Here is a 16630-nt window from a genome sequence, read left to right as displayed (position 1 = left end):
CTGAAAGTAATGTTGGCGCTGAGCAGAATAGCAACTAACAGAATGGCCATGTGAAGGCTCTACTACTGCCTAATGGCTCTATATCAAGCTTGGGGTGCGCATACATACAGCAAAAATGTATGCTTCCTTTGAGGGTACACGGGTATCTGTTTTGACGACTAACGAAGCAATACAGCACGCAGACTCGACAAAAGTAGATCTCTTTTAGTCTTTAGCGCGGGGCAGTGTGGCTGTACACCAGCAGGAAAGACAGCTAACAACCGTGGCTGTGTGTTTTTTGTGTGATTACGTTTTACTTTAGGCTAATAAGTCTACCGATTCATCAATGTGTGCGTCTTTTGGCGTTTATACATCTGAAGTAAGGAATTCTTTATAGCTAGCAAGTTTATTGTTGCGCTGAGCTACTAACTAATTGCGCTGAGCTACTGCTGCACCATAGGCGCGCATGACTGATGATGCCAGGATACTGTGTGTTGATTTTCCAGAGTTCCACAATATGTTTCCATGTGCTTGGCGGCCCCTTGAGCATAGGTAACTCTTCCAAATCTGCAGCTGCTGATATAGTCAGCCATGCCTCTTTCCATTTCTTCACACCTTCCAAGTTACAGGAAATGTTCACAACGAGCTGCAGTGTGTAATTTTACAATCTATCTGTCGCCCTTTTCGTCGAGAAGTCCATGTACCAAACCATCCTGAATGAGGTCATCTTTTAGAGAACCACAGTCACATGTTCTTGCAAGCCCCCTCCTCTTGTGGAGGTTGGTAATAAATTACTCTATGCATTTTTTCTACCAGGTGACTGACAGTTCAAATTGGTGCTCTCAGATATGACAATAATGCAGAGAATATAGTCTGCAAACTTGGCCCTTTGCAATGCTGTAGTTGTGTAGCGATGTGTCGAGGAGTTTCAAAGATGTGGAAGCATTTGCCTTTTTACCTCATGTTATAGACAATAGTGCTGAATTGTGTTACCCTATTGTGCAGGTGAAGGCCACAAATCAGTTGGCAGCACTCCCACTTTGCAATACTCCGTCGCTGTACACTATTGAATCTGCTTGCTATGGTGGCGAAAGTGCAGCTTTTCCGGCAAGGCATAGTCAAATACATGAAGAAACTGTCTACGGTAATGCGTTAGTGCCACTGCCAGTTCTGAAATGGCCAATCCTTTCTCACTGATCATGGGGAATCGCTTTAGCTCATGCTTATGAAGGTTGGTTATTTTCATTTACGAAACCGAATGGCCAGTTCTCTCATTTTACGTAACTCAGGTAACCAATAGATCATGTGGCAACAGGATAAATAGGTATTGCGGTTTGAGAATTCGCAATTTCGAAAATGGCTCTGGCTTCACATAGTGGTTCAAGAGTCCAGTGCTCGTGTTATTGTGCAGGTAAAAACAAGAGACCGATTGGCGGAACTGTCACTTTACAATACACTGTTTCTAGTTTTGCTAGTGACCTGCATTCCTCTGCTCACACATTCTCATATGATAGCCTTAGAAAGTGACCCTACTACCTGTTGAGACTGTGAAACTACAAAAAGTGCGCAACCAGCTGTGGATTCCAACTTCTCATTAGCATACATTTTTATGAATGCGCTCTCCACTATTTCTTTCGGAAAAAAGGTCCCCACTTATTTCAGCAAAGTGCACAGTTTTATTTACTCAAGAAACTAGACACAGATTTTCAGTGGCCGATAACATCCTTGGTTCCTTTCATAGATTTTGCTAAAATTTCACAGATGGTGGGACAACAATGTGTAAGATTTAGGGCACGAATTTAATGCCAGGGCTTTTCTCTACATTAGCTCATATTGTGCAGTGCACAGGTCCAGAATGTCCCTTAAAAAATTGATTTTGTGTCACTGAAGCCAGGACTCTAGTAAAAAAAATTGAATGAGAACTCTCTTAAGTTCATGAATTCTTCAATCACTACATTGTTTGGTGTTTTAGTAAAGTGTATCGTTGAAGTATAGTTGTGTATCAGTTAAACACTTCTTTTGTATCTTATAAAATAATACATAAACGCATTTTACAACCAACCTTGTTATTCTCACTTGGTTATGAAATGTCATGTAAGCTCGGCACCAGGGTGCAACATGACAATCTATCTTTGTATTATGACTGGAGCAGGATGGAATATTCAAGCTATAAATTACATAGGAACAAGTGTAAGCTAATTTTCACTTCGTGTGTATTGCTATTTGCGGTGATTTTAATTTTATTATCAATACGAAGGTGCCTTCAGGTGTTGCAGCTAGGGCGAGAACATGCTTCAATTACGGGGGAATGCTGACATCCTGCAGATATGGTCGGTTTGCCCATATCTCCAAGCAGACTCGACTCCCACCAATGGTCTTGGGTTTTAGTGATTTAATTACCTCCCTCTTAATTAACAGTTTCCATATTTAACTTTGTCTTCATTAACACCCCACATCATGCTGACTCGGCTTCTCCGCTTCGTCTTCACGCCTTCTTATAAAGGAATTGAATGACTAATTCACCCTAAATATCCAAACCCCGTGGGTTCGACTCCGGCCAAAGGTTGAGGTTTCAACGTTGTATAAATTTGGCGCCGTAATGCCAGACATCGAATTTCCGACTCATAAGCAATCTGATGCTTTCGCCTTAATAGGTTTTAGAGATCACTGGCCATACTTGTTTTTCACGCGTTAACTTTGGCATCAGATCTTCATCGAAGTCAATTGTCTTATAGACGGCACACATTCATGCCTGAAGAGGCACAGCCGGACATCCTTAAGAATTTTCTGCATGCATAGCTGCTCTGGAGACGCTTGGTGCGTTTTCCGAACGCCAACTTCTTCGACTTCACCTGGAGTTTGAATCGTCTTTTTATTTCTCCCAACCGAAAGTGAACCATCACAACCCGCAGTGCGTTGAGCCCGAACCCCTGCCGAACCCATATATTTTTCGGTCAAAAACCCTCGTCGTCACCAAGAAAGCAGATAGTTATCGAACAGTTTAGTGGCTTCAAAAAAACTTTAGCACCAAACGGTTTGCGTAGACGCTAGTGGGCGTTAGAGTGTAGTAATATTAACGCTTCGCTCTTTACTTACCATGAAATTTTCGAACGCGATAATAATGAAATTACAACAATCATTTGCCATGACGTAAAATTCTTCACACGTAAGGAATCCCAATGAAAGTTGCACAACTTGCCAGAGGGGAAAACACGAGCCCACTACAAGCAGGTTCAAGTGTCAAGAAGTGAAGTATATTGCAACAGCGCTGTCCTTTTTAATTCTCAATGGAAGTGATGTCTGCCAAATTCTCTTTTGTAAAGCCCTGCAGTAATAGCCGAGTACCTCATTTCACAGTTCTTCCTTTCGTGCAGATAGGCATATTCAAGAACGCTAACACACACACGATCATCATCGTCACAACTATTTCAAGGGGCCATTGCTTCTGTCCGATTATTTCCGACCAACGTTCCCTGGTACTGCCCCATTGATGTGCTCTTAGAAACATTCCTACAGAACTCGTGGCGCAGGTGTACGTCACCATGATGAAATATCCACTGGCTTCACGGGATCCCCAAAGAAGCAAGGTGCAAATCTGGGCTAGCCGCTTGGACATGATTAGAGTAGCAGCGCCGGTAGAGCTTGGCAAATTAATGGCCGCGTTCCTTGCTTTCTGCTGTCAAATTTCTGTCTTTCCAAACGGTAGTTGATTTATTACGAAGGCATTTGTATATTTACACATCCAAGGGTAAATTTGCGACGCGAAATATAAAGATGCAGTCGAGTGGGCGTAGCACTGTCAAGGAGAAAGTGGCTCAAAATACACGACATAGAGCTGACTATGCTGTGTATTGCACTGCCTTATTTCGTCCGTGATTGGTCAACGCAAATTTTTGTTCGCTTACGAAAAAGCTAATTCAAGCGCCTCCTTCCTGATGTCTGCCCACAAATCCATAAACGAAGCTTTCGCTCCTTCCGCCTTAATCTTCGCCTCGAAGCGTTGAAGTTGGTTAGGCTTGAAGTAGTTCTTCCAATCGCCAATTTGGGCATTCCTCACAATGGCGTACTTTGTGCAGTCCCCACCGTAACCGTCCTTACAGGTCATGTTATTTCTAGTCATCATAACCTCCCACTCCTTGCTGCACAAGTTCATCACAATGACACTCTTCATTTGGCTGGGTGAAGACAGTTCTAAGATTCGGGATAGCAAGCCATTTTCACCGTCTTCTATAATCTTGGCATGGCGATCGCCAAGAAAGCGTGCCAGTTTTAGTACGGTCTCGCGGGGCTCCCTCTTGAGCTGCTCGTAAGTGAGGAAGAGTACGTTGGCCCTGTCTCTGAGAGCGTATCCCGTGGCTACGTGGTCAAAATAGGAGCCGTATCCGAAGTCCTTGTTCAAGAAGTACTCAAAGAACTCGTCGAACGTGCCGTCCTCGAAACGGTAGACGCTGAGGTTGGTGACCATGTGAAACAGCGACACACACACGTCCCAAGGATTTCTCGCCACGTACACATACCTGCATAAAGAAATAAAGAAATAAAGGATAGTACATCAATGAGTATCCCAAACTTCACTGACGCTCATTCATGCAGACTGAAGCACACAAAAAAACTCGTGAAGAATGAAACCGCTTTCGGAGTAAAGCGATAGAAGCCGCTTAACTTATCATAAGTCGGAGGAAAGAAATAGTGTTCTCGCTCTTCCCGAAAGAAACAGTCGGTAAAAAATTAGTAAGGTGAAGGTTAATCTAAGAAATAACATCGAAAACTAAAGGTTTACTATAACCCACAAGGTGAAGGAAGCTTCACGAAACTGTAAAATTTCAATCTGCGTAAAAGCAGCAGCAAAGTGCGAAAGGCTTTGGGCAAAGGTAAGTCCGACGTATTATAACTTCAACCTTCCTTACAGGTGCGTTAGGCGGCATTATTTTGTTATATGAAGCACGTGAACGCGCATGCCATTTGTTTCGGCATGCTTCATGCAACCACAGGTCCTAAAGAACGTGGAGCAGCTAAGTACAGCTTTCCCTCCTATCAACACTGTCTCGCTCTTCTTGTGTTGTGGTGAAGCGCGCCTGAGTTAACGCAGCCGATCCCCTTAAGTGATTGGTTTAAATACATCTGTGTTTCAGCTGTTCGTACATTTCCTAATTACGAACATGTCGACGTGGAAGATGTGTTCCACAAATTAATAGAAACTTTAACTATTTTAAATATCAAAGTGAACCTCTTCACCTAACTGCCAGCTCGGCTGACAAGCCTTCGTGTCACCTTCACTTTTCGATCGCGAACATGGGCGGGTGACCTTGTCGTACCGCGTTGTTTTGATGCTCTTTTCAGGCGGCCTGTGGTTTAGTCATCGCACTTTGCAGACTACTAACAATGCAAAAACTTCGAAATCGGTAGCGCGTGTATACGGCGTCGTATCAAACGCTCAGCTTCCGCAGTACACGTTTAAAAAACACCTTTGGCCTCCTTTGTTTGTGCGGAGATATACTTTGATGCTGCTCCATTGTGAAATAGTGTGTATTACTGGGTTTAGCGCAAACATGAGTCAAAATCTAAACGTGCAGTAACCCAATTCAATTTCAATGAGTGACAGGGCGTGTGAGGGCTCGCTTTTCTTACAAATAGACGTTTAAAAGTGGTTTAAAATTTTAGAATAATATGCACATACAGCGCACAAGAATGGGCCATCAGAAAACTCAAAGCCCCATCCTGAACATAGCACGGGGTAAAAAAGCCGGCCTACCCAAAAGTACCGCTGGGCAAAAATGTGAGTCGCCCTCGTAGGTATGTGTCGTCTAAATATGTTGGCTGATACCAAAAATGGCACCGTCAAGACAAATAAGCAGTTATGCGTTCCTTACACTCCCCTCACATGAGGGGTTACGCGATAGAGTGCCGTGCACAGTGACTCCATCCAATTCTCGCCCCCAACTCGCTCAGGACGACATTGTCTCTGATCAAGTTCAAATGAAGGTTGAACAGAATTTCACATTTTTATACTTTCACGAAATCTTTAACACATTTGTGGAAGTGCTTTAACATGAAGTGTACTTTAGACGGGTCCTAAGGGGAAGTAACTCATGCTGCTTCATACATTCAAGTGAGATTTTGAAGTCTTTACATAATGTAGGCAGCAAGGCGTTCGTTACCGATGTTGCCGATGTACGTTTTCTTCCTTGCCATTACACAACTCCACACTCGATAATCCCCCATTGCCGAATTTTCACAGCGCAGTTCCTAGGCGCCCGTTCCTGCCGTGAGCGTCAATGTCGGTCTCAGCGTAACCGAGCTAACGAGCACAACAGCGAAGGCTGAAAGAACGAACACCTAGCGGCATACGATATAGTACGCGAGCCGCGAATGGCGGACACTAATGGCGGAAACCGGTTTTATGAGGACCCGCCTGACGGCTCGACGCGTACTTGTATCTGGTCTCAGCAGGACCTTTAATTTCTTACTATGGTCTGTCCACGCCAGCTCCCGCTTGCGCTTGTTTGGTTTGCATGGTTCGGTACCCTTCGTGCTTGTTTCGCTTGTCATAGTTAGCCAATTTTTCGTAATCTGAGCGTATGCGCGTTGCGAACTGTGTAGGACTTTCCGGAAGCCAAATGGCACCAGCGATTCGACCGGAACCATTCGACAAGGAATGTATAAAAGCCTACGTCCTTCACCCGCAGATAAGATTTCCCACGATTACCGACTCTGCTACACGTCTAAACATGTTTTCCCTAAAAAAATAAGTATAGAGCTGCACTCAAATTTCGCATTAGGAAATAAAGTAATGGTCGGTGAATTTTTTTATTCACTTTAGAAAGGTGCGTGTGCTTCTGGGAACAAAATACTTTTTTCTTTCAACTTCATACTTGGCGCTACCTCTGAAGACGCAGCCAAAGGCTAAGGAATTATTCATTCCCTGGGACACATATTTCAGGTTTCGTCTCTTTGAATTGTGTTTAAGTTTGCCTGGTCATTAACTTATGATGTCTTTAGAGCAAGTGCTTAAGGTTTCTCTCCCTGAACTAACAAAAAAAGCAAGTCTTTTTCTATCATTTGCATACTGAAACCTTGATTGAGAACCCATGTTTTTCCATCACTCGACTGCCGAGTCTGTGACAAGCCTTAGCCAACTGGCCATTTTCCTAGAGTGTTGGGATGCTGTACATTTATGGGATATCTTGCAGGAAACATTGGAAAAGGAATCGCCCGTCACAGCCAATGACATAAGATTGCTTGCTGAAGAAAATGATAACGATGTAGCAATATAATAAGAGAGATATATATAATTTATTTGAAAGAAGAGAGAGAGATCGGCCTGATATCCCGTAATACACAGAAATTTCTCTCCGTTTAAAGCTTTGTGGACATTTTACTGTATTAATACAGTGGCTACACTGTTTTGCACGAAACAGACAGAATTCTGTGTTTTTGTTATGCGAACATCCGTATTATTGCGAGGAAAACTATATACGATGTTTGGGGGGGGGGGGTGATGAGCGCTAGTACTTTGTACTTTGTAATGCGTACGCAAACTGTACGCATTATGAAGATACGTACAAAATGCGAGAGTTAGCCTTCTACCAAAAGCTGCAGTAACAGATCCTATAACTATTTATATATACTAGGGGTGTGCGAATATTTCAATTTTCGAATACGAATTGAATACGAATAAGGCAAAAAACTGTCTTCGAATATCGAATCGAATATCGAATATGTACAGTCGACCAAAAAAGTTTACGGACCAAGAGACCTGACAAAAGGCGGAATATCTCCGCAGCCTCCAAATGCAGCCTAGTATTCCCATATCCAGCCTTTACTGGTATATGCGAACAACATGGTGATGTACGGTTTTGCTGGCTACTTTTAAAGGCTGCTCGTATATTTAGCCTTTTCTGAGACCCCGTGGTCCGTAAACTTTTTTGGTCGACTGTACGTACGTAGTATTAAGAAGTAGCAAAATGTGGTAACAATAGCGTTATAACGCTTGTTAAAAATATTGCATTTTACAACGATGCTGCAGGATAAAAAGACACTCATTACAGATAATGCGCACAGGTAATGACAGGTGATGCTCTCAGTCAAGTAACGCACTTTTTAGTGATTATCATGAAGGAAATTAACTGCTCAACATGTTCAGAAAGTAAACGCGCTGTATGCACTGTGACAACAATTCAAACGGTAGAAAAGACTTTCACTTGGAACTGAAATGGCAGCGATGACGAAGTATTTGTGGACGAGTACGTGAAGAGGCCAATGGACTGCTACCACTCACAAGGATCCTTGCCCCTTTCGAGAAGATGCTTTTCCGTATAGTCTGTAACTTCCCTCTGAGAGGCAGATACCAAGTGTGCGTTCTCCTTGTTCATCACTAGACCGTCAAAAGCTTTCCATACAGTGGCCACCAGGACACGACGCTGGCATGGCAGTGTCCTCACTGGGCGAGCTGCGCGGAGCTCCCTTGTTGCAATGCCAGATAATCTAACCAGACGCCTGATGAACACAAAGCTTGGATCAAGAAACAGGTTGACCACCTCGTCAAATTCTCACTCAGCGAAACGGGTCTTGACAGATTTTGCGAGATTGTTAGCAAACGCCGAGCTGCCTTTGCACTCTTCCAGGCAATGCAGCATTCCAAAAATAATTGGAATTTGACAGGACAATGACGGGTACTTTCCAGCACTTAAGATCACAGTTTCGTCAAATAAGGTCTTCGATGCCTCCAAGAACTCCACGGCATCTCTTCACTTTGCAGAGTTAAAGGTATCTAAACTCGTGTCCGAAAAGGTGAGTTCAACTCTGATAGACTCTGAGTTCAAGGAGCCCTGAGAGGATGAGGTACTGACTGTTCCATCTTGTGTCAACATCCTACACAACATAGAGCACGTCTTTGTTCAGCTACGTCTGCAGATCGACAAGTCTTTTGTGTGCACTAGGGCTATGCTTCCAATTCCCTATAATCGCTTTAGCCTTCTTGCAGAGTGTGTTGATTGTCGGAATACACGACATTTCATTGTTGATCACTAAGTGCAGAGTGTGCGCAAAGCAGGCTCGCTGGAGCTAAGGCACTCTCCTGGCTACCGCTCGGATATTGCAGCCACTCGGATATTGCAGCTGCTTGGATACTGCGGCCGCTGTTCGACACGATGTACTTCACGCAGTCGATTGGTATCTCCCAGTCGGTGCATAGCTGCTCCAATGACGCAGCTATGTTCACAGCCGTGTGACTCTCCGGCATGTGTCGCGTGTTCAAAGTCAACTTTTTCATGTCGAACTTCACCGCAGGAAAATGACACGTGAGGCTTACAAACCCCTCGTTGGCACGCGACGTCCAGATATCGCTCGTAATAGCGAGAGTGCTTGTTCCATGTTCAAGTACTTTTAGCAGCTCGTGTCGTACCTTTGCTGTTGTCTCGTTGTACATGCGCGGGACGAGCACACGCGACATTTTCGTTCGAGGTGGCTGATTGTAGCACGACTCTACAGCTGCTTCGACCAGTGCTTTGAACTGATGTGGCAGAAATGGTGAAGAAATGAATGGCTGCCACATTCTGGTGAAATGCGTTTTCTTTCTCCTGAGACAATGACTGCTGTCTCTGCTGAAGTAGGCCATCCAGTGTCGGTTGATTCTTCAATGGAGGATTCGCAGTGGCCTCTTTTTGGTACTCTTCCATCACCAAAGGGTGCTGCTTCATCTGATTTTGAACAGTAGTGGTCATTCCCGCTGGTATTTCAAGAGTATGTTCGCACGACTTACACAGAGCTGTCGACGGCGAGAGCTTTGTATAGTGCCGCCAAAGGAGACTTCTTCCGGCTTTCTTTTCTTGCTTGCTCGGTAGCTCGTCACCTGCAGTTGATGCCATTCTTAGAGAACACGCCTGATCGAGGTCTGTATCAGCACTGAGATAGTTGCTAATAGCGCAGTGGCGAAGTTAGCGTGTTTTGCGTTTGTCTCGAGAAGAAGCAGCGCAGCAGGTAGCAGAGAGCCGCGATTACATGAGAAAAGCGGGAACACAAGGCGGGACTCGTCGATGGCGATGCAACGTTCTCCTCGGACATATTTATTTCTTGTTAATTTCCAAACATCTAAAGATTGTCCAGGTGACGCTTTGGGGGTACATATTTAATCGCATATAGTTACAGAGCCCTAAAGGACATCATATATGGTTATGAAAGAGCCATAGACTAAAGGTTGGTAAAAATAAACTGAAACTGATCGTGTCTCACGAGCGTCATGCAGATAGACTGAAACAGAGCATACAAATAGTGAGCCGGTGATGCGAAGTTCTCAGTGAATAAACATGTTCTGAGGAGAACGCGGAGGAAGCATATAATTCGCTAATTGTTCAATTATTCCGCCTGTCAGAATATTCGCCGTTTCTACCGTTATTGGGCCATCTTCGAATATTCGGGAATTTCCGAATATGCATTTCTCGAATCGAGTACGCTTCGAATAAGGAAAATATTCGATTCGTATTCGAAATTTCGAATATTCGCACACCCCTAATATATACGCATCCCCTATTCGGGCCGCGGTTCGCGCATACGGACCTTGTAACGCTGATCATATCCGCAAATATATGCGTCTGCTTGAAATGTTCTCGAATTAAGCGTTTCGTAGGTAATTATGCATCACATATGTTTAAGTGAACGAATAACCGTGGGCATACTTGCCTATGTCAAGAAACGTGTGGCTCTCAGGTGCTGGTGCAGTGGGAAAGCCATCGCTGCTCTACGCCAAAAATTGTGCGCACTATAATTCAGTACGGAAACGCAAGGAGTGGTATAATGACTGTACCAGCGTGTACATTTAGCAACAAATGGTCTCGAAGGGAACTGGCGGCCTGTAGATCCAATAGCAACGGTAGGGGGAAATTTTTGGATGCGGGAAGCAATTAACCCAAGAGAAAAAGGACTTCACTGAACTATAATTTAGTTGGTTTAACTCAGTCCCCCAATATTACCAGAATATCTCGTCTCTGTCAGTAACCGTCCATTCACTGACACACAACGATTAGGCATAATCTTCCCTGTTCATGTGTTGTCAATTTTTGCGGTAAGATGTAATCACAAACATTGGGCGCTTCACCTTAAAACAAGACCGTTGAGCACGCACGTTCTTGTACGGCAAAATAAAGATCGCGAGCACGCGCCGATATGTGTGCACATTATGGGACGGTGACCCAAGATGAAGGACCTAGTACCGTGGTAGTATTGTATGTACTGCCAAAAAGACAACAAAAACGAAAATGAAAGAAAGAACGCCTAGGGCCGGCTTGGCGTACCGAGTCAAGCTTTTGACGCAGCATGCAACATCATTTGTTCCATGTGTTGTATCCATATATATATATATATATATATATATATATATATATATATATATATATATACCCTTTAATTAAACGTGCCAATCAGCCCAAATTAGTCCTATACTAGAGCTTATTGACGCATGGAAGTGCACTGCTCTGCAGTGCATTGGAACACTGGAGTTTGCTAGCCGCCGAAGCAAACCTTCTGGTTGACCTCCCTGCCTCTCTTCTTGCATTCTCTATCTCTTTGTATAATATGCACTACCTTGTGGGAGAGAAAGCGTTCTCCTCTTTCACAATTCAAATAATTGTCAAGTAATTATTTTACTGTTCCAGCAACTAGAGCAAAAATACCAAAACGATTCTGTTTTGTTCATTGCGCTCACAGAGTGCGGCACCAGGGGGCAGTGCGCGCTACGCTTCTGATCTAAAGAACCGTAGAGAAAGAAGCACATGTGCAGTCAGCGTAGTCAGCTGTATTTTATTGTTTCATGTTGTAAAAATGTTTAGTTTACCATAAATATGTCTTGATTTGTACTCAAGAGTGGAGCGAGGCCCCAAGCAAAAAAGATTGACGCATCGGGAGCGAAGAACAAAAGCGGCGGATGGTTACGCTGCTTGAGTCTTGGCATGTTCGATTTGGCAAAGTTCCGAATTTGTCGCTGTGAGGTGTACGCTTGCGTGATCGTGATGTGTGGTCATAGCGCGTGTATATTTGCGCTGAATGTCTTTTACTTCATCTACAAAACTCTGCACGCTGCGGCATCGAAGGAGTTGTCCTGTGCTCGAGTTTACGTATGCGCTTGGACACGCGATAGCCTGCTCTTAACGGATGTTCCAACAGTCTACGCGTCCTCGTAACTTGCTCATGAGGTAAGCCCTATTTGTTTTTGTTTGGTTTGCATAACGTATGTGTTAAAAAGATGTGTGCTAAGCCGGGGTCGCGAGCAGAAATATTGTTTCAAAAGGTGACAAAGCAGCGTCTCAAGGCAAGAAATGACGCAGGAATGGAGAAATCGACCACCTATCTTTATAGATCGATTTCAATGGTAGCGCGATCGGCTTGATGGCGTTCGCATTTTTCCGTGTGACACTTCTAACCTGTTGCCCATTTGCGTTAAAAGCGCAGAATAAAACTGCATTCGATTGCGCACCTGTATTGACGCTTGTACCGGTTTGAGAGCATACTGTATCCGATACGGCAATGACTTCTGTTAGAATACGGAACTAAACGTTCGAGATAATAGCAGCGGCTCACTACATGTGTTCGTTACTTTCTTGCTTGTATGCACGTTTTTATTGTAGCGGCCAAAGAAAAAAGTCATTCGCTCTGGCTGCTCTGCTCTATTCCTTGGTGCAACTGCTTACAGTGCAGCAAGACGTTTTGCTTCGAATGATGTCAAGGCAGTCAAGGCTTTCGTGTCAGTAAGCAAGCTCTAAATGTTAGATCACTTGAAAAAAAATTCTGTGTACAAGAGAAGCGATTGCAAATATTTCAGTTGACTACAAATATTGGACTTGTATTGCTAAAGCCTGCAAGTGCATATGTATGGAAATCAGATTGTATTGATATCAAACAGGAACAAGGTAACTCATATTTACTAAATATTCCCTTTATTTTACTGAAATACTAGTTACTGTTGCCCTGCTGGAGCTGATAAGGGGTCTGCTGCCTGCAATGGGTCCACCTTTCTCAAGTTGTCGCAGTATTGGTGCTCTCACAGTGGATTTTGTCCTCAGGTTTTTCCTACCTGAATTATGACCATCTACCTAGACTTGTAGGTTATCAGTGTTAGTGACGTTGGAGTGCTTGTAGACAAGCACCTCTTCATTATTGCAACACATATGACGGAGCGCTGCTGTGACAGTATGCGAAGGTGGTAATAAATAAGCCAAATTATGTTCTCTGAGTTTATATGTTACTATATTGATGTCATTTGATTGTGGTCTAGCGGAAAAAATGCTAAACAAGGAGAAGTCATTTTTACTTGCACTTCGTAAGCTGTGCAAGCAAGTCAATTAAGCTGTTACAGATGAAATGGAACATTTGTAGATGTGTTCTACAGTTTTGCCGATCAGAATAGCTTTAGAGTCAAGTGATATACCACTATAAGTTCTTTATAAAGCATGCAGCAAGGTTCAGCGTTGTAGGAGACTGGCATCAGCAGAGGTCTATTTAGTGTGAAGTTCAAATGAGGTGTTCCTGTTAGGGTGACTATGTAAAATTTATGCTTTTGTTCTAATCTTGTATGAGGCAGACTTAGATAGGAAAATTGATTTCTTTTCAACAATGGCAGTAATGCATTGGTAATACTTGTATACATAGACCTTGCATACCTATTGTTTAACCAATGGTGCCCCTGCATGTTTAAATTTACAGGCCTCTGACTGAATAATGTCATGTTTTGTTAAAAACGAGAAGAAAGGAAGTTAACCAAGGCGCCCGATTTTTATTAGTCATATCATAACAAGCCAACCACCAGCGAGACCAAGGACAACATAGGGGAAAAAGCTTGTTCTTAATGAATGAACTAAAGAAACGATAAATTATTGGAAATGAAAGTGGAAGAAAAACAACTTGCCGCAGGTGTGCAACGATCCCACAACCTTCGCTTTATGCGTGCGATGTTCTACCGATTGAGCTACCGCGGCGCCGTCTCCCCATCCGCTTTTTTGGGTATTTGTGTTTCCCAGTAGAACTCTGGGAGTGTTAGCCAGCGCTACCACTCAGAAGCCGTGGTAGCGAATGTGGAATATCCTTTCTTCTGGAGGCGTCACGAGAGTGTGATATTTTTTGGTTGAAGGGAACGGGTCAATAAACCCGCACATGCTACCTCAAGGCATCAATGTTGCCGCATTCGAGATTCTCGTTATGTAATAAACGATAAAAAAGGAAATTAACCGAGAGCCCCGATATTTATTAGTCATCTCACAAGAAGCCAACAAACACTGATATCAAGGACAACATTGGGGATATTACTTGTGCCTGATAAATGAATAAAACAAACGATAAATTAATGGAAATGAAACTGCATGAAAAAAAAATAACTTCCTGCAGGTGCGGAGCGACTCCACAACCTTCGCATTACGTGAGGTGTGAAGCCTGAGGGGAGTGGCCATGCTGTTAAAAGCGTTTTCGGTGTTTTTGAAAAGTGTTGAATACGTTTCAATTTCACTCATGTGTTGCCGGTAGATGGTCGCCTTCAATTCCTAGATATATGTATCAGTACAAATATTAGTTCTATTTGTTGGTCTACTACCCTAGGAGTAAGAAGCTCTTGCTTCACTACCTTTCTGACCACTCCAAGCTTGTAAAGGGAGGTATGGCTGTTAACTGCCAGAAAGCTACTCTGGTAAAATCGTGTGTGCACCAGGTTTCCTGCGGTGTTCAGCAACAAGCCAGCTGCTTTGGTAGGGCAGTCATTGAGAGCCTCAAAAAAGAAGTAAAAACCTACACTCTCGCACTCTCTCTCACTGTGCTTGTTCGTGGCGTCCATACGATCGGGGGCAACCCGCGTTTCCGAAATGAAACGTTCTTGTAAAATTTTTAATTGTAATTTGAGATAACTTGAAATCAACAGTCAAACAGAACGGAGGCCGAGCACCACGGGGTCGTAGCACAAACGGAGAGGAAGCGAACGCGCTCGCGGACGCTACATCGATCATAACGGGGCGACGCCCGATGTGCCACGGCGAAATTACAAGTGCTACACATGAAAAGAAAAGACGCCGCGAACATACACAGTGAGGCCCATGACGTCAAAGCACAAACAGAAAGGGCGCGAACGTGGCGGTTCTCTTCACCTCCAGGCGCCTTCCGTCTCTGGCGCTGGCTACCCCGAGGCTTCAAACATATTCTTGTCGTTTTCACAGACGGACCCTCCAGACTTACGCGTAAGATGACTAGCTGATCGTGTGCGCTCAGCCGCATCTTCTTGACCGCAATTAAATTTATTACAGACTTTACAATTATTGTTAGTGAGCGAGAAAAAAAAGGGACCAATCTGACAAAGATGAAGTGAGCTTTCCAGGTTCTGTTGTGGGTGGATCCAGTATGGGATGCGTTCTAATATATTGCAACGGCTTACATTTACAACCACGATGGGAGAATTTTTACACAGTGGCTCCAACCCGTTTGCGCCTCAAGTCCATAATCGTCATCGTCAACAGGAATGCACAATGAAGCGCAAGAACTTTTCCCATTATTCTACCCTATCAAGCAAGAAACTGAACTTCAAGGCCATCATAGGTGATATGTTCAGAATTTTATGGGGTTGCTGGGATCTGGATTCCTGGCCATTGTTGCCTCGTAAATTATACATGTTGAGGCCTCATAGGGCACGTCGGGCAGGAAAAGCCGTTGAAATAGAGCTTGAAACAAAAAGTACGCGCCACGTTAACGTAGAGATTTGTACGGGGTAGTAGCAATGCGTAATTAGCCCACAGAAGCCGAAAGGAGTACCTGACGCTCTCATTCAAACTGCGCGCGCCTTAAACCGGAACCGCAAGTGTCGCTTTACTTGAAGAATAAGGCAATTCATGGCCTTCAAGTGCAGGAAAGACTAAGACGTCGAAATGAATGTTTGAGCGAGAAAGAGGCAACAAGTAAATGCATAGCTATGTACAGGGAAGATTGTCCAGACGACCCGGATGAATCGATCCCGGAGATAGGGCAGTCATAAAATTGGGCTGCTTCATAAGGTAGTGCAGTATAAACAAACGACATGGTACTCCAATGCGCCCCAAAATACCTTGAGTTTTTTTTTTCCAATCTCAAGCGCGGTTGAGTCGTTTTTTTTTATTTATCACTGTATAAAAAAGATGTTCGTGGCGCTAAGTGGCGCTGGCAACCTCACCTTCGCTCAGATCATAACTGTGCTTAAAACTTGGTCAGCGAGAACCAATGGTACAAAAAGTACAGTGGCATACCACAGAATCGGAACGCCCCACTTGACAGGTGCCTGATTGGACAAGTAAAAGAGCCGAGAAGTAAAGAAGTCGGCAATGAATGTAGAAAAAAAGTAAGAGGATGAAATATATGATCAAAACTGGCTTGAGCCAGGAGAGTTGAGCTACAGAACAATGAAGGAATTTACAAAAAAAATGCAGCCGACTACAGAGAATTTGGCAACAGAAACAGCAAGATCTTTAAGTGAACAAAACGGAAGCAGAGTGAGAAGCATTAAGCAACACAACAGTGAAGAAGGAAAAAGGAAACGAAGGCATTTCAGTACAAATGAAACAAAGCTTCGCTTACCGCGTCTTTCTACCTATCTGTAGGATCCGCCCAATTTTTTCTGTGTCTAGCGAAAAAATAAACACTATACAGACGCATACAC

At 43.7% G+C, this 16630-nt stretch overlaps 1 protein-coding gene across 1 annotated transcript in view; it reads right to left on the bottom strand.

The window, feature by feature from the left end:
- Positions 1-2995: 2995 nt before the first annotated feature.
- Positions 2996-16630, bottom strand: part of LOC135903251 (sulfotransferase 1C2-like) — a 31968-nt gene continuing 18333 nt past the window's right edge. The window contains exon 3 of the mRNA XM_065433670.2: positions 2996-4496. Within this exon, the coding sequence (XP_065289742.1) occupies positions 3881-4496 (616 nt within the window). The 3' untranslated portion in view covers positions 2996-3880. The remainder of the gene's footprint in view (positions 4497-16630) is intronic.

The sequence above is a fragment of the Dermacentor albipictus genome, chromosome 2 (genome assembly GCF_038994185.2).
Source record: "Dermacentor albipictus isolate Rhodes 1998 colony chromosome 2, USDA_Dalb.pri_finalv2, whole genome shotgun sequence".
Lineage (NCBI taxonomy): Eukaryota > Metazoa > Arthropoda > Arachnida > Ixodida > Ixodidae > Dermacentor > Dermacentor albipictus.
This window is presented reverse-complemented; position numbering and strand designations above follow the sequence as displayed.